Genomic DNA, 23,485 nt, shown 5'->3' with positions numbered 1-23,485 from the left:
CTAACAGTACCAGATCTCAAAATATATTATAATGAGGTAATCATCAAAACTGTCTGTTGCTTCTTAAGAAATAGGGTGGTGGGTTAGTGGAATAGATTAGGTACACAATACATAGTAGTAAATATGTCATTGAGAAAAAAAGGTATATTCTTTTCTCTTCCCATCAATTTTCTCCAGAAAATTATTACTTCTAACTTTTCTAAAACCAAGTTTACCTCCTTAACTTCTTTCTTGTTTATTTTTTGGTTAGATTTTTCTAGTTCTGAATGGAGAAAATTGAGTTCCCTAACTAGTATAGTTTTACTGTCTATTTCCTCTTATAGCCTACTTAAATTTTCCTTTAAATATTCAGATGCTATACAATTTGCTGCACATATGTTTAGTACTGATATAACTTTGTTGTCTATGGTACCTTTTGTCAGGCTGTAGTTTCCTTCTTATCTCTTAATTATTAGATTTATTTTTGCTTTGACTGAGATCATGATTTCTACTCCTGCTTTTTTTTTTAACTGCAGCTGAAACATAATACAAACTAATACTATTCCACTCATGCAAAGTCAGATACTAGGCTCATCTATTACAAATAGTATCTTATGATTCTTAAAAATATGTTTGCTTCTATATTTATAATGAGCAAATAGAAGACTTATTTCTATATTTGACTTCTTAGTAACATTATCTGTAATTCTTATGGCAATAACATCACCTTTCCATGTTTATTTAAAAGATTTAGTTTTTTGTTGAGATTTATATAAGACCCATGTCATTAATGACTTCTGTTGTCATAAGACAGCAATGTAGTGCTTTCTCAGCTCATGAGGTTTACTATTGGATAACTGAGCTCAAGTTCCTTACATAAAAAGCTTTTAATTCCTGGAAGTAACTTCATCTTTTATGATTGGTAAACTTTAGATCCTAGTAACTGAAAGTAATTTCCCTCCACCCTAATTTTAAGAAGAATGTTATGTTATTGGACCTTAAAATCAAGATTTTGTTTCATTTTTTTAATTAATCAAATAAAAACCTAAAAATTTAACTTCTCTTATATTAGTAGGTTATATATTACTTAAGGTTTATTATAGGTATATGAAAGGACATGGGTAGAATGTGAGTACTTAGAATCTTTTTTGATGTGCAGCACTCTATCAGATTGATCCTTTTAAAATTCTTTAAAATATTTTTATCATGAATTTGACAAATTAAGTAAACATGGATATTTCAGTAGAGAAGGAACAGAAAAAGGGTTGTATGTGAAATTAACTTTAACTTTTAACTATTAGTTATTTAATTTGTCTTAAGGAATTATTAATTTTAACATGATAGTAACAAAACTAACTTTCTTGTCTATTAGTTTCTGAACTTTCTTATACTTTTAACTGTTTTTCATTTCCTTAATGCTCTTTTCACTTCTTTTTTGCATCAATGTTGCTATTCATTAACACTTCTCACTCTGCCTACCATCAAAGCCTTCCCTTGTAACCTATAAGAATAGCAAAAGCAAATAAATTGACACCTTGTCTATATCTGTAAATATATATCAGATGTGCTTTCTACTTTACTCTCTCTGGATAGCATCCCAAAAGAAAGATCCTTTAATTCATTCATTTTACCACTTTGCTTGGTTAACTTTCATTTGATACTTGGGGAATATAGAGTAATCCTATTTATTGAGGCTGACAGCTGGGGCTCTTTCAGTTCTTTTCCTGCTTGCTGTCCCATTGTACACATGCACAACCAGTTTAAAATGTTAAAGAAAACCACTACCATGATAGAATCTCTGGATACAAGCTATATAGTAGATAGTGCACTGATTTTGAAATTCAGGACCTTGTTTTAAATTGTGTCATTTACTACCCATGTGACTGTGTAAGTCACTTTAATCAGTCAGCAAGCATTTATTAAGCACTTATTATGTTTCAGGCATTATGCCAAGTAGTGAAGATACAAATATAAGTCCAAAACAATCTCTAGGTCAGGGCTATTCTTTTCTAATAAGAAAGATAGCATACATATCTGAAAGTATATATGAGATCCATAAAAGTCGATAAAGGACAACCTTAGAAGGGAAGATGCTAACCAACAACTATTGGCAGTAATAAAGGACTCCTGCTGAGGGTGATACTTGAGCTGAGTGTTGAAGACAACTAATGATTCTGAGAGGTGCATGAAAGATAGCCAGTGCTAAGGCATGGAGACAGGAGTAGTGTGTCATATGTGAGGAACAGAAATCAGGCCAGTGATGGTTGATTTGTAGAGTTCATAGAGGGGAGAAATTGGTAAAAAGGATAGGAAGAGGCCAAGATGTAAAGAGTTCAGTACAATATGGACTAAATGATACTTGATTCTGGAAGTAGTAATAGGCGGGCTTTCAAGTTTATTGTATAAGAATCTCAGCCAGACAGGTACCTCAAGTACATCAGTTTGAGAGTTAAGTGGAGAAAGAGCTGGAATTGGGAGACAAAGAAAGGAGATATTAGGCTGGGCAGGACATGATGAAGGTTTGAACAAGAGTGATGGCTGTGTAAATGAAAAAGAAAGAAAGAAATGTGAGAGATATTACAGACGTTGAAAGATTTGGCAAGACTTTGGAACAAGATTGTCAACTGATTGAATAGTATAGACTGAGATTTTTAACTACTAAAAGGATAGTAGGGCCCTGAAGAGAGAAGAAGAAAATGTGTTCTGGTCTGAATGCATTAAGTTTGATTCACTTATCAGACATCTAGTTAGAGAGAGAGAGAGAGAGAGAGAGAGAGAGAGAGAGAGAGAGAGATTAGTCAAATAAATAAAATAGGAAGTTCATTGAGTTATCAGGTGGGAACTAGTAGGAATGTAGTGCTAGTGAGGCCTGGAATGGAAAGACTTCCATGGGCGAAAAAGGAGAGGATAGAACCAGGAGTACATTTGGCAAGATTAGAAAGGATGTCAGACACTATTAAGTTGTCTCTGTACCTGAGAAGAAATTATGACTAAATGGAATCTAGTAATATAGTCTCAGGTGTTTGCTATATGAGCCAACTTTTTGTGACATTGATTTCAGCCTTATAAAATAGGCCTAGTGCTTGTTACCTTCAATTATAAGATAAAATACCATATATCTTAAGTAGTAGTTCTCAAAGGAAGTAATGTATATAAATGCAATATAAATATATTGTTTAATATGTTAATACCACTAAAGATTTTTGCTTTGAGATGTTTTCAGTTGTGTATTCTATCATTGCTTATCACCTAATGTCAGTCTCTGGTTTTTTTTTTTTAAAGAAATATATGACTAATGAAAGCAATGCTAACAGACATCAGAATTCAGGTCACTGAAATGACTATTTTGATTCCAGAAGACTAGTCATATAGTAAACTTTCTGCAGAGATATGCATACATTATCAGACATTATCAGTTAGTTGTTAGTGTTAGTTTCTTTGACTGAACTGTGTCTCTTTATTTGCAATGAAGCATGGAGGAAAAGAGATTTGGGAAAGTGAGAGCAGTGTTAAAAATTGTGCCATTTCCTGATGTTTGTGTTCCATATATAGTGTGGCTGTAGAGTACAGATAGTTCTCACATACCATAAGTGGTCCTTTCTATAGATCTCTATCTCTTGGGGATGGTTGGTGTGGCCCTGCCCCCTATACTTCTTTATACCTAAAACTCAAATAGATTCAGTGCCTGCAGCAGAGGACCCCTATCTCTGGGTTGTGCTGGTGCTGGTGCTGCTGCTGGTGCTGCTGCAGCTGCAGCTGCCAGGACCATTGCTCATCAGAACCCAAACCTGGGATAGGGTTAGGGAAAGAACTACTGCCTGCAGGCAAGAGAGTCAAATTTGCATAATATGGACTTAACAGAAAGCCAAAACTATCTGTAATGAGACTGCTTTATAGATAGACTTTATATTTATATTTCAGGAAAAGACATGGACTGAATTGGGCAGAAGACCTATATTATATTTCTCTATTGTTCTCTGCCTGAGAAAATTTCTCAAGTACTTTTCTATAAAAATATAATAATATCTACCTTTCTATTTGCTTAACATAATTTAGATTTTAAAGTATTTTGATTTTCTCAAAACTAATTTTAATCTATTTTCAAAATTAAACTATTTGGGGGGGCTGTTAAGTGTCTCAATGGGTTGAGTTAGGCCCTGAGATAGGAGGTCCTGGGTTATCAGGCCTCAGACACTTCCTAACTGTACAATCCTGGACAAGTCACTTAACCCAAATTGCCAAGCTCTAATCACTCTTCTGGAACTGATAATTAATATCATTTCTAATATGGAAGGTAAAGGTTTTAAAAAAATTAAGTTTTGTTTATTAACTTTTTTTAATTGAAGCAATTAAAAAAGCACAAAAATAAAAATCAGTATATACAGAATGAAGGAAATGGAGACAGAGCAAAGAAAAGGCAGGGACTCCCCTAAGCTCTCCCAGATTTCCCTCCAAACAACTCTAAAACTTCAAAACAAATTCTGGAGTGATACAACCCACAAAAGAACAGAGTGAAGCAATTTCCCAGCTGAAGACAACTAGAAGATCAGCAGGAAAAGTCTGTTGTACTGAGATGAAAGTGGAGCCTCATCATGACAGCAGAAGGCCAAGCCTTGGCAAGCCAGCAGCAGGTGTTGGGGATAACTGAATCAGCAGCAGTGGCTTCTGGAATTTTCAGCCTATAGATGGTAAGGGGTTGGAGAAGTGGTCAGAAGAAAATTAAAGGGATCCCTTTATTGGCACTAGGTGCAGGACTCTGATGCATTGCCCATGTACTGATCTGGGACCCAGGCCTGAGTGATAGTCTTCCTGTGAGGACTCCAGAACTTGTTGCCTTAGGGGGGCAGTGACCCCCGTCACAAAAGTACTTGTGGTTGCTCACAGACCAACATAGGCTAGGAGAACAGTGACTATACCTCATACTACCTTAGAAGAACTGAAAACATACAACCCAGAACTAGTTCTGAAAATAGCTACACAAAAACCAGCAGTTGAGACAGTGGCCCCTCCACCCTGGGAGAAGAGCGCAACTTTAATAAAAGTTAAAAGTCAAGAAATAGGCTAGAAAAAATAGAAAGTTATTATAGTGACAGGGATGATCAAAACACAAACTCAGAAGAAGTCAATAAAGTCTTCTACAACAAAGTCAAAATTGCTACATGTAGAGTCTCAGAGAAAAATATGAATTGATCTTAGATTTTAAAGGAATTCTGGAAGAATTAAAAAAGGATTTTAAAAACACATAAGAGAGATAAAAGAAAACTGGGGTGGAAGGGGGGAATGATGCATGGGAAACATGAAAAAAGAATCAACAACTTGGTGAAGGAGGTGCCAAAAAAAAAAACAAAGAAAATATCACCGTAGAACCATGATGGTGAATTTATGGCACGTGTGCCAAAGGTGGTATGCAGAGCACTCTCTGTGGGCACATGTGTGCCACTAGAGTGTGTTACTAGAAAGGCAGGGGAACTTGGGCAAAGCTGCTGCCTTTCCCCCTCTCCAGCATACCTCTCTGTCTCTTTGCCCAGCAGTCCAATGGGAACACTCACTCTTCTACCCCTCTCTACACTCTCTGAGGACATTCCTCAGGTCATCCAACCCTCCACCTAGCTGTACAATGGGAGCACTTTCTCCCTCCCCTGTGTGACATAAGGAGAGGCGGGACATGACAATGGTCTCTAGAGGGGACGGGGAGACAGTGCAGTCTTTAAAAGAGTTGCCATCACTGCCTTAGAAGACACAATAGACCAAATGTGTAAAAGAAGCACAAAAATATATTGAAGAGAACTTTTTAAAAAGCAGAGTTCGCCAAAAGGGAAAAGATATTAAAAAAAACTCACAGAAGAAAAGAATTGCTTAAAAAGTAGAATTGACCAAATGGAAAAGAAGGTACAAAAGCTCACTGAAGAAAAATAATTTCTTAACATTAGAATTGAGCAAATGGAAGCTGATGATTCTAAGAAACAATAAAACAAAATAAAAATGATGAAAAATACAAGAAACTGTGAGCTATCTCATTGGAAAATCAACTGACCAGGAAAATAGGTCAAGAAGAGATAATTTAAACATTATTGAACTAAATTGTGGTATCTGGTGGCGATGGAATACTATTGTGCTGAAAGGAATTGATCATATTTGCAGCAGAGTGATCTTTTAAAGTCAAAATCCCCAATCATATACCCATTGAAACATGTGATCGAGCATGTTTTTCTTCTGTGTTTCTACTCCCACCATTCTTTCTCTGGATGTGGATAGTGTTCTTTCTCATGAGTCCCTCAGAATTGTCTTGGATCATTGCATTGCTGGTAGTTGTGAATTTTAGATTTATTCCACCCTGCTTAGTCTAACAAAACTAGAATAACCTCCAGGAATTGATGCAGAGTGAAAAGAGCAGAACCAGGAGAACGTTGTACACAGACACGGATACACTGTGGCACAATCAAATGTAATGGACTTTTCTACTATGTAAGGGGTAAATTTAGGGGTTTTTGACTGAAATATAAATTTAGTTGGTTGCCAGGGATTAATTCAAATCCCAATAAAAATACTCAAGTCAGTTTGGGAATTTTATGGTGATTTAATTAATATAGAGGGAAGGAATTAAGAAGAAGAGAGACGGAAAAGGGTATAAGATTTCTCCGGCCTAGCCTGAGTCAAGGGTAGTTCAGAAACCTTCCAGCCATGAGGCCTCCTACGAGATGAGGGGCCTCCTAAGAGGATGGTGTTTTTAGGAAAACTAAAGGAAAAAAAAAAGAATCAGCCTAAACTCTGAGAGAGCTCAGTGAAGATGCCTCACCTGAACTAGGCTATTAAACTTCTCCCAGTATTGTATCAAGGATGCTCAGTGCCAAACCCGGAAAATAGCTGCAGCCACGCCAAGATGTCAAGACGCCCAGCACGCTGCCACTAGCCACCTCTCCTCCAACAGAGCCAGAGCCACCTCTCCGTGAAAAAGACCCCACAGAGAGGAAGTGACGTGAAATATATAGACTGTTTTTTACATCATTTCTTGCATCTCACATGTACCAATGGTAGCTTAAGCTTGACTTAGGACAGCCCAGGGGGTCTGTCAGTTGTTTCTGATTTGTCATTTGCTAGCATGTGTCTTGTCATAGGCCATCTCAACACTTAATCCTTAAGTATGGGTGTAGACATTCCTGTTTTGTTAGACTAAGCAGGGTGGAATAAATCTAAAATTCACAACTACCAGCAATGCAGTGATCCAAGACAATTCTGAGGGACTCATGAGAAAGAACACTATCCACATCCAGAGAAAGAATGGTGGGAGTAGAAACACAGAAGAAAAACATGCTCGATCACATGTTTCAATGGGTATATGATTGGGGATTTTGACTTTAAAAGATCACTCTGCTGCAAATATGAATAACATGGAAATAGGTTTTGAACAATGATACATATATAACCCAGTGGAACTGCTTGTCAGCGCTGGGAAGGATGGGGAAGAGGGGTGGGGAAATCATGAATTGTGTAACCATGGAAAAATATTTTAAAGGGGAAAAAAAATTATTGAACTACTTGAAAGCCATGAATACTATTGTGCTATAAGAAATGATGAGCAGGATACTTTCAGAAAAATCTGGAAAGACTTACATGGACTGATGAAAAGTGAAATGAATGGAACTAGAAGAGTATTGTACACAGTAACAGCAATATTGTATAATCAACTATGAAAGGCTTAGCTATTCTCAGTAGTACAATGATCCAAGACAATTTCAAAAGACTCATGATGAAAAATGCTTTCTATTCCCAGAGAATAAAATGATGGTGCCTGAATGCAGATCAAGACCTATTTTTAAAACTTTATTTTTTGTTTTCTTTTAAAAGACTAATATGGAAATACATGTTTTGCATGACTGTACATGTATAACCTATATCAAATTCCTTGCTTTCACAGGAAGGGGGTAGGGGAAGGGAGGGAGGGAGAGAATTAGTAACTCAAAAGTTTAAAAAGTTAAAAATTATTTTTACATGTAATTGGAAAAAAATAAAATATTGAAAAAACCCAAAAGATTAGTTAAAAAGAAAAAAGAAAAGCCTGAATTAGTTGATGTCTAAGGTCTTTTCAAAGATTAAAATTACACTAATTATATTTCTTCCATATTTTAGAAGTTGAAAGTTTCACCTTTAATTTAGTGTCATCTAATTCTGAAGTGGGCATTTATGGTTCATTTCAGTATTTAGTGCTTGATATATAGAAATGTTTGATTCTAATCTTAATAAATGTTTATAACTTTTATAGATGCTAAAATTATTTTTTACAAATATAAATATTAAGTAATTCTGTACCTTCTTGCTCTTTATGGACTTAAAAAATATTCAAGATATTTTGGTTCAGTAAACATAATACCTGCTCTATGCAAGGCACTGTGCCAATTGGTTTTATTTTTATTTCTTTATAACAGTAGTGTCAGACCCAAATAGAAATGGAATGCTACCAGCTGCACATTGACTTAGGAAACCGCAAATTAACATTATCTGTTTTATTGTATTGTTATTTATTTTCTTAAACATTTCCCAGTTACATTTTTTAAAAATTCTTACCTTCTGTCTTAGAATCATTTGGTTCCAAGGCAGAAGAAATGATAAAGACTAGGCAGTGGGAATTAAGGAATTTGCCCAGGGTCACACAAATAGGAAGTATCTGAAATCAGATTTCAATCCAGAGCCTCCTGACCCCAGGCCTGGCTTTCTATTCCACTGAGCCACCTAGCTGCTCCCAATTGTTTTTAATCAGTGTGTTTCTGGCTGAGTGTGGCTGTTGTTTTGATACTCTGCTTGAAATAGCACCCTCAGGGAAAAAAAAAACAAAAAAACAACTAGTTATTGAAGTACTGCAACACAAGTGCTTTCTAGTATTGAGACAATTACTGTTAAAATCATGGAATATTTTCCCTAGTCTTTCAGAAAGACTGTAGTATCAAAAGATAGAATATAGGCCTATGATTTGATTTTTACAATCAATCCTAGCAGCAAATCCATTTCGATTGTATGTTGTTTGGGATAGTTGAGGCAGCCTGTATTTTAATGGATAGAGAGCAAGACACTAGTTCTTTGACTGCAGCAGCCTTTCCAAGTCTGTTTCCTCATCTGTAAATGAGACACTAGTATCTGTAGTACCTCCCTGATTATGTATGTAAAGAAATTTGTAGCCCTTAAAATGTATTATACAGATATCCATTTCAATACAACAGGCATTTATTAACAAGTTATGTGAAAAGCAGGATGGCACACTGAATAGGGAGCTAGAGGTGTGTGTGTGTGTGTGTGTGTGTGTGTGTGTGTGTGTGTGTGAGAGAGAGAGAGAGAGAGAGAGAGAGAGAGAGAGAGAGAGAGAGAGGACACATATATATGAAAGGGAAATAATAAAGGTTCAGTTTCATAGACCATCATTTTTCTGTTCTAATTTCATTATATATATATTGAAGTGTTTGTGTTTATTGATATTTAAGTTCAGTCCTTAAGGAGATGTAATAACAATCAAACTAGAGTGACCTTGTGAATGCAGAGAAAGAAACAAAATGGAGAGATAGTGTGGCAATTAGAATCAACAAAACTGCAACTTACTGAATATAGAAGATGAGAGTGAAAAATTTAGGATGACTGAAATTAAGAACCAAAGTAAGTAAAAGGATAGTGTTGTTCTCAGTAGAAAAAAGGGAACTATGGAGGAGAAATGGGTTTATGATCAATTCTTTTTTTGATTTGTTAAGTTTGAGATACCAGAGACTCATCCAGCTAAAGGATTCCAAAGACAAATGGTAGTATAGGAGAGAGAGGTTATATATAGTCTTCTAAAATTCTAGACACATGGCTCCAGAGACCGTAGGTCCTGGATTCAAATCTAACCTGACACTTCCCAGCTGTGTAATCCCAGGGCAAGTCACTTAACCCCCTTTGCCTACCCCTTACCACTCTTCTGCCTTGGAACCAATACACAGTATTGATTCAAAGATGAAAAGTAAAATAATAAAAATAAATAAAACTCTAGACACATATATGCTTATATGAGAGTTTTAGAGAATTGCCTGGGGCACCGGGAAGTTAAATATAGTAGGACCTCATTTTACATAACTGATGTGTTCCAACACCCTTCTCATATGTTGAAATCTTGCATGATAGTGAACCCCATTATTTAACAAGTATTTCTTAAGAGCAAAGCTAGACACTTCACAACTTTTCTTAGGCTTATCGGTTACCAGCATCACTACTCTTATACTTTGGTACCTTTATTAATAACTAAATAGTATTAATGATACAAAGAGAAGTACTTCTCTGACACAGACACAGCTTGTTACATGTGAGACTGATGCAGGAGCTAATGTTTGATGCAAAACAATGTAATGATTCACACTAATGCTTCTCAGAGAGAGCTTGAGCAGGATCAGGTGAACTGCTTCAAGATTTTATATCACTTGGGGAAATAGTGCAGATTTAGTGCATAATTAAAATGTTTTATTTTATGTATTTTTCAGTCTTTTTTTTAAATTGACAATTGCACACATACCTGAATTTGTCTGTGTCAAATTTGCATAAAACTAGGGCCTACTGTAATTTGCTCAGGGTCTTATGGTCACTATGTGTCAGACTAGATTTGAATCCCGTTGTATGTGTATGGGCATGTATATATGCATATGTATATGTATGTATTTATACATACACATTTGTGTATTATGTACATAGTTTATACAAATATATAATGTGTGTAAGTATAAATGTAGATATAGAGAGAGATTTGGGATTCATCCATAAGGAGATGATGACTGAACCCAAGAGCTGATGAAATCACTGAGACAATGTTATATGGAGAAAGAAGGTAAGATGCCCCAGGTTTTTTTTTAATATTGGCATTTATATATTAGGATGAGTTCTTTTGCATGATGCTGATTTTTTTGCTGTTTTTTTTTAATGGAAACAGTAGTAAAGCTGAAATTTTGCATTCTGCTGGTGTCCTTTTTTCTGTTTGAAAAAGGTATGTGTATGTGTTTGAATAGCTCTCAGTAAATTAAAAAAAATTATTATCTGTGAATAGCTATAGCTTTGACTAACTAATTTAGGTTACTAGGAAGTTAATACCCCCTTATTTTTCTTCTTGCACAGGCAGAAGTACAAATGTCTACCACAAGACGAAAGCGCAGCATGTTATGTACTTTACCATAAGCTATCATAAAATGAGCTCAATTGCAGACAGGTATGCTGTTTAGATGCTATTTTATTTTTAAATTATTTTTCAATGACAAATTAATCATTTACATAAAACACATAAAAAGATTTTTATATTTAATGTTTTTAAATCCCATCTCTGTGTTCTAGTGTCCTTTTTATGGTTAATAAGATACAATACTATAGTTACTATAGTAGAGGTATGACAAGGTAAAGAGGGAAGATTGCAGTCTGGTGTCCTTCCATAAAGAAGCCATGTAAGAGAAGTTCTTACTAGTAAGCATACTTTGGACACTTTTTAGGTGAAAAAGATTTGACCACATGAACTAATAATGAATTCCTAAACCACTTGAAACTTTTATTTTTAATTAAAGTAAGAATGTGGAGACCACTGATAATAGAGATGATTTTTTAAATTTGCAAATATAAATAAGCTTAGTAACACTGGGGAGAGTGACTAATAGTTTTGTGAACTGCCTTACCACAAAGCAAATGTGAAAAATTAAAAATACATTATTAAAATTCACAATATGAATTATTACATTCAATGGCAAAAGAAGTGGTTTCCTATAAACTTTTATCTTTGCCTAACATTGTTATACTTTCTATAACCTCTTAACAAAATTTCTACCACAGTGCTGGGCAATAATAGATATTAAATAGGAATTGAACTAAACTCTCATCCACTCAAGTTTTAGTTTTCCTCTTATTATTAATTTGTTTTTCAACATAATCATAGTGCCTACCTAATAAAGCGACTTTACAATCCAATTCAAGTTATAGGATATTTTTTTCAGTTTCATAGTGAGTATGATATTAATGTCTGTTTTAATGTTTCAATGTCTCTTTTAGAGATGATGGTAGTATTTTTGATGGGCTGGTGGAAGAAGATGACAAGGACAAAGCAAAAAGGTGGTTGTTTAAAATGTATACTTACAAATAAATTATTAAATTGGCTGCTTTAATAATTTAAGTGTTAATTTGAATTATGATTAACTTTATTTCATAAATTATAGGAAGACATTAAAACCTAAACTATAATCTATTTGGCTATAAATTTAATATAGTGATTTTTTCCCCCTTCATTAAAATCGAGACATGCACACTGATATTTAGGACATAAAGATGTATAAAATGAATCAAAAACATTTGTTCAATCAAGTTAAGAACATAGTTCAATTTGATTTTATGTAAAAGTAAATATTTGCTTGTTTATGTGGAAGAAATGAATAGATGTCCTTTGTTAAGTTACAAAATGAGAGGCACCTTCATTTGCACAATTGTTACTTTAAACTTTTTAAAATAATCTTCTGCATCAAGGACATTGTATTCTGAGGCTGGTTCTCCTACTGTGGATGTTTCATTACCTAAAAATATGTTTACTAGACTAACTTGGAGGATGATTCCAACTCTACATTGAATGATTGCTAATCTTTCCTCAGAGTATCTAGAAATAAATCTGAGAAGAAGCGCAGAGATCAGTTTAATGTTCTCATCAAAGAATTGGGATCTATGCTTCCTGGTAATGCTCGGAAGATGGACAAATCCACTGTACTACAGAAAAGCATTGATTTTTTACGGAAGCACAAAGGTATTTTGATTTTTCAATTCAACAAACATTTCAAGTAATGCAAACTGAATCCATTATTGGTTTTATTTCTTTAAAAGCAAGGTATAATCTACAAAAGAAACCCCTCAAGTTTTAACACTTATTTTGTTATTTTACAAAAATCTTCTATTTCCTAATAAGTAACCTAGAGGTAAAAAAGCAATTGGTTTTGACTAATGGTCAATGTAGAAAAACAATGTGCAGAATATAATCTTTTTATTAATCTCTTACAGAAATTACTGCACAGTCAGATGCCAGTGAAATTCGACAAGACTGGAAACCTACATTCCTTAGTAATGAAGAGTTTACACAATTAATGTTAGAGGTATATCACAATTCATCTTCTTAAAAATTTTAACTTCTTAAAAAATTTTAATGACTTTTGATAAATAATAGTATTGTTTTTATTTAATTGAATTCAGCAAGCTATAGCTTCAATGAACATTAATCAGTTTTTTGTTTTTTTGTTTTTTATTATAGCTTTGAATTTTCCTAGATTCTGTATTGTTTGAGGTTTTTACAGTTTAATAAGAGAAATATATATATATTTAAATTCTCCTTATTCTGAGGCTTCTCTGGCAATTAGCAAAATATTCATTACTTTATTGCTTTTAATTATATTAGATGTCTTCTGTCATATACTTTGACTGCTGCAGGGCCTATTTTGCACTAAATTTTAAAATGTGTTTCTAGGAGGTAATAGTAAAACATGGCTCTAAGTTTTTAGTACTACAAGAGAAAGGAATTCATTCCTAACTAATTAGAAATTATAGGAACTGAGCATGTGTTTTTTTTAAAATAACAAAGTTTTCAAAATCTAATTAATTTGGGTTCTAATAGTGATGTATTTTGTTCAAAATTGTCAAGTCTGTTCAGAAAACCAAATAATAATTCTGGGATCGATGGTTTGTTTTTTTGCTGTAGGTATTCCTTAACCAAGTGCAGGTTGTAATCCTTCTATCCCTTAATCAGTAATCTTTTGGAATTGCTGTGTCCAAAAAAAATTCCTATAACCTACCATTTAGTGATGAAATTTAGTTTGGCTGGTACTCTGTAGGCAGACAGTCTGACAGTAAGCCTGAAATTACATCTTTCCAGCTTGGTGTTAGATGTGTCAGAGTTCATGTCCTAGGTTTCTAAGACTCGGGGTTCTATAGATAAGTCAGAATTCCTTCATGCAGCTTTAGAGTTGTATGTTAGTGGATGAACCAATCATAAATACCATATAAATGTCAAAATGCTGACCTACCATTTCATGCATTCTCACTTCATATGAGGTATGGTAATGTAACATAGCTGCTCTCTCTGTATTTCAAAGGCATTTAAAGAATAAAAATATTTGTATTAAAACTAAACAAATTAAGAGAGAGAAAAGAAATAATGTTTTTAAAGTAGATAGGCTTTGATTGAGGAGAAAGCATAGGAAGGTGAGAAAAATGTATTAATTAGATGGAAAAGTAAAGGAAGTAATCAACATAGAGAAACACAGAGGCTATTAAAACTTTTCTTCAGCTGATGCCCAATTTCCATTTGGTAATAACGTTTATTTAATAAAAATAATTTTTAGTGCCTGGCAAAAAGGCATATCCATCTATTATAATGTATGTGTTTATATCTCCGTATGACAAAAGACCAAATTGTAGCAAGGGAGGAGAAAAACTTAAATTCATGAATTATCTTTTGTTGATGTTAGTTATGAAAGCTAATTCTTAGTGTAAATAAATCTTGGTGCTGAATTGTTAGCATATGGAAATATTGATGAATATGGCTTGGAATATGAAGTGAAAGATCTGTGAAATTCAGTTATATTTGTGCCCATGTATAAATCTATACTCAAAACTCAATGTCTTACCTAAACAAATATGTAGTTAATTTTTTTATAATTGCAGAGTAAACTGAAATGTTATAATTTCACTAATTTTTTTTCTACCAGAAATTAACTTCTTAGTATTATTTCCTTAGCCCTCATATCTAGTATGTTAGTGATGTGGGTGAGATAGTTATTGTCTTTCAGAAATTATTTTAAAATATAATTATTAAATCACTTATTACAATATTTAGGATCATAGCATTGGAATTCTCTGTATTTATTATATGAAGCATATTTTTTGCAATTAGTATTTACTTTTGCTATAAAATAAATTTTCCTTCTGGAACTATAAAATATATAGGTTTCTCTGTGTGTGTGTGTGTGTATGTGTATGTGTGTATATCTTTGTATCACTCAGAGGTAGATTTTTATCAAAACATATAATTTGGCCTATTTGCATAATTTTAGCGTCTCAATTCAAGATATACGGGGGAATCTCAATATCTGATTTGAGTAGGCCAAATTTCACCTGATTGTGGTTTCTCTGGATAGAACATATGCATGCATGTTTATATCTATATACATATAGCTACACATATATCTGTATTAACAAATGTGTTGGTATATATCTCTTCAAATGGTATGGTGTTTGGCTTACTATTTGCCCTATGACTAATAAGACTAGCTAGTGTCTAGACTAGAACAGTGTCTAAAATATACTAAATACTTAATAAATGCTTGCTCCGTTGATTAATACATATACAGGTATATGTGATATGAGTGTATGTGTGTGTATACATCTTAGTAATAATAAATATATATTTTTTAAAACCCTTACCTTCTGTCTTAGTGGTAAGGGCTAGGCAATGGGGGTCAAGTGACTTGCCCAGGATCACACAGCTGGGAAGTGTCAGAGACCAGATTTGAACCTTAGACCTCTCTAGGCCTGGCTCTCAATCCACTGAGCTACCCAGCTGACCCCAGTAAATATTTTATTAAGTGGTTTTGTGTCATATCTGACTCTTCATGACTATTTGGGGGATAAAGCAAAGATAATGGAGTGGTTTGTCATTTCCTTCTCCAACTCATTTTACAGAGGAGGAAACTGAGGTAAATGGGACTAAAAGATTTGGCCAGAGTCACACAACTAGTATGTGTCTATGGCAGTAAATATTTACTAAGTGCCAAAAATAGATTTGATTTATAATGGAAATTAATATAATTCAAAACTGTATTTGTAAATGCTATTAAGGTAGTGGAGTAAGAACTTAATTTTTTTATTAAAGAGTTTCTAGTATGCAGGGAGTCTTTTTATTTTTAAAATGTTTACCATATCTATGGGTGGCTGAGTACATATACACATCTTTTAACCATATAAGATGAAAATTTAATAAAACCTCCTCCTGCCATGCTTTGTTGTTTTTTTAGTTTTACAGCCACAATTTATGTATAAAACTAAAAGCAATTCACTAGTAGAACTGATAGTAGCAGCTCTTATTAATTTATTGACTACCTATATTGGAGGTAAGCAAAAATGACCAATGTTTTATTATGTGTTTATGTATTTTTATTCCCATTTCAACAATAGTTTTATGATGAAAACTTTTTCAAGGTTTTTATCCATAGTAAAGGTTGTTGGCACATCAGACATGAATTGAGAGGTTTTTTTTTTTAATCTGGACACTGGAGAGGCAACTAAATTGCACATCTACATGTCCAAAGAAATTGAAAGGGAAATTACTCAATATTTGGTAGAATACTTTATAAATCTAGATGAGTTATGTTTAAATACCATTTTTTCCATGAACTGACATTTATATTTATCATATGAGCTTTTTTCTTTTCACTTAACTGACCATTATGTTTAATTTCAGGCTCTTGATGGTTTTTTTTTAGCAATCATGACAGATGGAAGTATAATATATGTATCTGAAAGTGTAACTCCATTACTTGAACATTTACCAGTAAGTATAAAAGATGAATACTAAATGTATTACTATATGTAAGTACCAGATGGCGATAACTTATTACATATGTTATATTCATTGGGAATCCCTAGAAACAAACCAAAAAAAGTAAATAGAACCCAGATGGCTAGATACCACCTCCTAGATAGTGAAGAACTAAAGCTTTCAAAGTAGTTATTGGAATGAAAAGGATGGGGGAAAATGCAGCTCCCCATGATCAAGAGTAGTAGGACAGGGGCAGTAGCACATTAGGAACTTTCTAATGACCACCTAGCTGGTGTTTATTGATTGATTGAATGGGAGAAGAAATTCAGATGGAGAATTATTCAAGCAATCTGTTCTGAGGGATGTTATCATTTTGGCTGGGATGGGGCTACTTCATTTCATAATATGCATTCATTGAAGTGTCATTATACTGTATTTTATTGAAAATCATTTCCTGCATTCATTCAGCTTTCTTGGTTACTTTTAAAATTGATTATATTATTTTATTGCCATACTGTCTTTTCTTCATGAATATATTGCCTTGTAAAACTCAAACGATAGAACATGTTTGGGTATAGTTTTAAGGTGTAAAGTTTTGTTTTTGTTGTGCCATGCTGTTAAGTTTTCTTTCCAATTCTTTCTTCCATACCTCTCATTTATTTTCTATTTTTTCCCTGTCACTTTATTTTCATTTATGAAATCAGTTTAAACTCTTATATCATTTCTTCCAGAAATTCTAGTTGAACTTGTATCCAAGCTATTTTTTGGGAGTATGTCATGGGGGCGGGGGGGGAGATGTTGCTTGTAGATATTTTGGATTTATTTTCTCCTTCTGAAATTATGTTTTGAGTGACCTACCTCTGTTGGGGATAAGTAGCAATAGACAAATGTTTTATCACATGCATATTTATATATTTTATTCCCATTTCAACAATAGTTTTATTATGAAAAAATTTTCAAGAATTTTATCCATTGTAAGGTTGTTGGTACATCAGATATATGAATTAAGGGGTTTTGTACCTGATAAGTTTATATACTTATATACCATAATAGCTCTTCATGGTGATAACTTTTTTTTATTTGGTCATTCTTCTAATCTTCTTTATTTTATACTTTATGAAAGAGCTGGGACTCTTGACACTGCTGGTGGGAATTTCTGGGCTGAGCTTGGTTTTTTTGGACTTGCTGTTGCTTTCTTGGGATATTGAATGTAATTGTAGGATCTCAAGGACAGCTCAGGCTGGGAACCTGCATGTTTTCAGCATTTCCAAAGTGTGTGTGTGCATTGTGGTGGGGAGGAGGCAGAATAAGCATTCATGTAGTGGCTCTTATGTAGTAGGTACTGTGCTAAGAGCTTTTTACAAGTATCCCATATGAGCCACCAACAAATCTATAGTTGCTCTTATCCCCATTTTATCATTTAGGAAACAGAGGGTAAGTGACTTTCCTAGAGACACAGTGCTAGTATCTGAAGCTATATATCAACTTAAGTCTTTTTGACATCAAACTCAGTGCTATAGTCTCTGTGCCACCAGCTGCCTCTGAAAAGCAGTCTGATCCAGAACAATCTTAATTACTGCTTTTATGGTCTTAGTTCTTAAAATTCTTGGTCTAAATTTGAGCAATATATACCACTGGCCTTGTCTTTGGTTAGTGTTCCAGCAGACTACTGCCAGACTGCTACCTTCAGCTAGCTAGCAAGCTCTACAGTGACAGAACCACAAACTTCCTTTGGTCTACATTTCTTGCCTTCCATATTCCCCTCCATACTTCCATCTGGGCTGGAGGCTAGGATTGAGAACCTGATTTGTTCTGAGGGTCAATCAATCAACTAGCTGCTGTATGCTTCTGAGCCTGATCCTTCCTCAGTGCCCAGCTTAGGGCCTGCAAGTGATTGCTCCCTGCCCTGGACCACCACCTCTGAGCTCAGGTCCTGTGTAACCTAGAACTGATTACTCAGTGGCAGAGCTGCCACTTGATACCTGTTCCTGTTCCTTGCAAAAGTTTGGGTCCTTCTGTGTGCATCTGGTGCACAGTTTTGACCCTTTTTTAGTCCCTGCATTGGAATACTACATGTGGCCATTTCTAGCTAGATAGACCCTATCTCCTCTGGCCCCAGACCTCACTGCCTCTCTATGCTGACCTTGGCTGGAAAAGTGGCTTGCGGTTTTGTCTTGGATTTCCTGCTCAAATCTTAGCTGATATATTTTCTGTGTATCTTTCTGAAAAATTATAGGAGAGAGGTTAGTGGGGATTCTTCCACGCTGCCATCTTGACTGGTCTCTTTATATGTGTGTTTTTTAAAATGAGATAATAGTCAACATCTTTCTTATACAAAATGTTAATTTAATCTTTTTTTTTGGTAGTAGAACTAATTCATTTATATATTTTCCCTAATTCTGTTGATGTAGGTAATATTGTAATACAACTCAAGAGGAATAATTAGCATAGACATGTGCATGGCAGTTAAAAAAAAACAAAACTAAAATATGCTATCCTAATCAGAAGTATTAGCACTTCAGGGGGCAAGTAGGTAGCTCTGTGGGTAGAGCCTGGCTTAGAGATAGGATGTATGGGTTCAGATCTGGCCTCAGACACTTCCTAGCTGCATGACCCTAGGCAAGTCACTTAACTCCCATTGCTTAGCCCTTACCAATCTTCCACCTTGGAACTGATAGCTAAGTAACAATTCTAACACAGAAAGTAAGTTTTTTTTTTAAAGTATTAGCATTTGAAAATGTTAGAGTGTGGTCTATGAAGGCTAGACCTATGTTTTTGCCTTTCTTTGTTCCCCTAGTTTAACAAAATGCCTGACATGTAGTTAGTGATTAATGAATGCTTGTTAATGATGATGACAATGAAGGATGAAATACTAGATGTGTAACTTAAATGAAGTAAGATAGTAAAAAAATTGGGACTGTATTAGTATACATAGTCACATGCATGACTTTATAATAGGTCTAGGTCTGTGAAATAAATTAAAATACATTTTCAATGTGTTAATGGATAATAATCGAAATAGAAGCTTTTTACCTAAATTCACTTTGGAAAATCAGTAACTAAACATTTTATTCAATGATTGCTAAGTGTAAGATATTGTACAAAAGCACTGTAGATTCAAAGACAAAAATGAAACAATACTGTGCTCTAGGATATTAAATTCTACTGAGGAGATAAAAGCACAAGACACAAAAAAGCATAATACAAGATGTGGAGTGGAGGGGACAAAGAAGAAAGTGCTCTTGTCAACTTAGAGAAGAAGAAAAGAGAAGTAAGAGAAATGTTTGAATGAGTTTACTTTATTAATGCTTCATTAGAGTCATAGAGTTTAGAATTAGAAGTTTCTTTAGAGATTAAGTTAAATACCTTGAGTTTACAGGTGAAGAAACAGCCATCAGAAGATTGTATTTTGCCAAAAATTATAGTAATTAATTGGCTGACCCAATTTCCTAGTTAATTCTTCCTTTCATTATTTTGAAAGGGAAAATTTTGAACACTAATTGTTTAAAGGCTCAAGACGGTATATTTTAATGAATTTGTGTCAGTATACTAAAAGTTTTTTGTAGAGCTTAGAACAGAGCTTTAGAAAAAAAGAATCAGTTGTATCTTAGCCCACCAAAATTCAGCCCCAGAAAGTGTTGCTAATAAGGGATTGAGTTACATGCTAGGACAGTTCCATGAAAATGACTGGGTTGTTTTTTATTGTTATTTTAGAAAGAGCTAAAATTCTGTTTGCTTTTTAAACTCTTTGGGCAGATGGTATTTTATGTATAGGAATGATGGAGGTAGAGAAAACCTAGTTAGTCTCTCTTGTTCCCTCTATATTAAAATGTATTTCAATTAGAATTATATAGTAAGCAGATGCTAAGTGGAAAAGTCCAAACTCTGATTTGACTGGCATCAAAATCTGTCTTTGGTGTGAATAGCCTCACTAAAAGAGATAGCTTAACGATAAGCAAAATTCATTGAAAAATGGATCTCTACTTAATTTCATGGTTTCTACTAAGTAGCAAGGGTAGTTCAGCTGGCCAGGCCATGAAGCTGCAGGAGGCTATACATATGTAGGGAAAGGTAAGACCTAGCCGTGACCCCTAAATTAAGACCAGCAAGTTAAAATTCTCAGTAAAAGAAAAAAAAAAGAAAAGAAAATTAGCTAGCAATATAAAAAAAAAAAGCCTGACTGTTTTCTTTTAATTAGTATCTTGTTGCATGTATCTTTTTCATGGTTTATATCAAGTCAAAATTAATGTTGGCACTTTTACTAGTTTTATTTTGGCTAAAAAAAAAAACAAAACAAAACCCACATCTCTAGAGTTTTGGTTTATGCTTATGAAGAGAATGTACATTTTATCCACAAAAGAAAATTCTGACCTCCTTTGCAGACACAAAGGTCCTGTTAAGACTATGAAAGGCAAATGTTTGATTGATTCAAAACATTTCAATGACAGTCAGTGTCTTTTTTAGACTCTATGTCTTATAGAATTTTAAGATTGGAGAATTATTTAGTTTAACCCCCTCATTTTCAGATGAGGATATTTAGGTTGAGAGATTAAGTAACTCATCTAACATCAAACTAGTAATTAAGTAGCAGAGCCAAGATTCTAATCCAGGATCTGACTATAAATCTAGTGCTTCTATTATTGCCTTGCACATATCTCTGACATTTCTGCCTTACTGGTCTCCTGTCTTGTGTCCTGTAGTTAGGACCAACCTTATGAGTAAATGAGTATTGTACAGGTTTGTCAAGGTATCTAAAATTCCAGTATCATAAATTAATTTCTGTGTCTTCCAGGCTTATCAGTCTTCAAGAGTCAAGAGCCCTTTAGCAGAAGTGCAGGTAGCTTTGGAAGGGATAACACCCAGCTCAGCAAGTCCTAAACTATTTTGGCTATGGTACATTTTTAGGCCTAAAGTGTACTGGCAAACAAGAACCCATAAAAATTGATTCATTGGGATTGTACAAACAATGGGGACAATCTGTCCTTTATTTAAAAATTTTTCCTCTTTTTATTTTAAAAATTTGCTACATAATATTTTTAATATATCAACAATTAGTGTTAGTGGAGAGGAGGAGGAGGAGAGAGAGAGAGAGAGAGAGAGAGAGAGAGAGAGAGAGAGAGAGAGAGAGAGAGAGAGAGAGAGAGAGAGAGAGAGAGAGAGAGAGAGAGAGAGAGCGCTAGCCTTGAAGCAAAGCAGAAATGTCAGTCCTACTTCTGACACATATTAATCTGGGCAAATCACAAACTCTCACTGAAACTCTAATAAAATCCAGAAACAATGAGAAACTGTATTGAAAGAGGGAGTTTCTTCACTTGAATGGTTCCTTTACCAGTGAAATCACAGGTTTTGTCTTGATGACTCTAATTTAATATTTTAGAGATAAAAGTACTACCAACATCAAATTTTTCTTATTTGGAATTCTGTTCACATTACATAGAATAGTTATTATTCCATAATCCCTAATATTGTAGTCAGCAAACATCTTTTGTGTGTTTTGGTTCAAAGAATCATTTTAGGCATAGTCTCTACTTCCAACTAATATATTCTAGTATCAAATATAGACAAAGTATGTATACATGTATGTATTTTGTGAATTATCTGTCTTCAAATATAAATATAGATACTAGATACAAAACATATGATAATGGTAAGTGCCAAATGAGGGGCACATGACATTGACAGAAACATTATAGGACTTGGAAGAAAGAGAACTCCATAGGCTTAGGGTACTTGGGACAATATCTGAAGTGGTCAGGATAACCACAGAGAAAGTAGGAATTGGGTTTTGTCTTTGATGGATGAACCAAGTTTCATATCATTGAAGTGGGATGGGAAGGTATTTCAGTCCAGGGAAACAGTATGAACAAGGGTTCAAAAATGATATGTACCAGGCATATAATTGAGGTGGAAAGGTTAAAGAGGAGAATATTTAAGAATATTGCAGAAAATTTTGAAGCTATGTAAAGGAGACAACTTTTTTTTGGTAGTAAATTGAAAGAAGCTGAAAGTTTTAATTGAGGAAGTGACATAATTAAAGCAATGTTTGAGCTTTGGTTTGTTTATCTTACCATTGTCCAATTTTAACAACTCTTAAAGCAAGCTCTCGTGGGAATGGGACATAGACTAAAATGCTTGGGGAATTTGGGTATAATATAGCTGCCAACCAAAGGGCAGGCAAGATAATGCCTAAAACATAAGACATTTTTCCTGAGGGCAGCTCTCGCCACAAATTTTTTTCTTCTTCAGAGATTTTGGTACTTGATGGAAATAGAGACCTTGGTCACAGATTTAACATATCAACCCAGACAAACTTACCAGTTTAAAATATATCAATCAACAAGCATTTATTAACTTACCAGGCACTATGCTAAGCAGTGGTGATGAAAGACAAACAGGCCCTGCTCTCCAGGAGCTTATACTGTAAATGAAGACATGTACATAGATACCTACAAGATACATATAGAGTAGATGAAAGATAATCCAAGAAGAGAAAGCATATTAGATTCAACCTAACAAAATACTAGTCTTTTCATCACTTTTCAAAGCCATAGTAATAATGTCATTTTTATTAAAGATCCTGATTTCAAGTTTTATTAAGTTTTTTTTTTTTTTTAAAGTTAGCGGTGGGATTCAGAGTATATGTAAGTCTTGGGTCTCTTGAGATTATAGGCTTATAAATATACCAAAGAAAGACATCACTATTAATTGAGTTTCATTCAAAATTTCACTCAAAGATCTTTCTAGATGTGGTTGTGACAGTTTAAATATTTATTTCTTGAAGACATTTAGTATTATTTTAGTTGAAAGTCCTTTGGGTTCAGATAGATGATATATAGGAGTAGCAATATTTTTACATTCATATGTACCTGCACATATATATACATATATATGAAATAATATATTTGCCTATAAAAAGAATTATGTACTCATTTAAAATCAACAACTGATTTTTAA

At 34.0% G+C, this 23,485-nt stretch overlaps 1 protein-coding gene across 21 annotated transcripts in view; it reads left to right on the top strand.

Moving 5' to 3' along the window:
* CLOCK (clock circadian regulator) overlaps positions 1 to 23,485 on the top strand; it is a 141,175-nt gene that overhangs the window by 72,795 nt on the left and 44,895 nt on the right. For 18 of the 21 annotated variants that reach the window (XR_008912874.1, XM_056802638.1, XM_056802634.1 and 15 more), the window contains 5 exons: positions 11,098 to 11,188; positions 12,013 to 12,072; positions 12,603 to 12,751; positions 13,003 to 13,094; positions 16,454 to 16,543. Coding sequence is in view for 20 of the 21 variants with exons in the window: in XM_056802638.1 (XP_056658616.1) it covers positions 11,142 to 11,188; positions 12,013 to 12,072; positions 12,603 to 12,751; positions 13,003 to 13,094; positions 16,454 to 16,543 (438 nt within the window). In the remaining variant the exon portion in view is untranslated. Of the gene's footprint in view, positions 1 to 11,097; positions 11,189 to 12,012; positions 12,073 to 12,602; positions 12,752 to 13,002; positions 13,095 to 16,453; positions 16,544 to 17,474; positions 19,803 to 23,485 lie in introns of those variants that run through there. The other 3 variants (XM_007496443.3, XM_056802640.1, XM_056802639.1) reach the window with 3 other exon arrangements.

This window comes from Monodelphis domestica, chromosome 6 (genome assembly GCF_027887165.1).
Source record: "Monodelphis domestica isolate mMonDom1 chromosome 6, mMonDom1.pri, whole genome shotgun sequence".
In the NCBI taxonomy this organism is placed as follows: domain Eukaryota; kingdom Metazoa; phylum Chordata; class Mammalia; order Didelphimorphia; family Didelphidae; genus Monodelphis; species Monodelphis domestica.
This window is presented reverse-complemented; position numbering and strand designations above follow the sequence as displayed.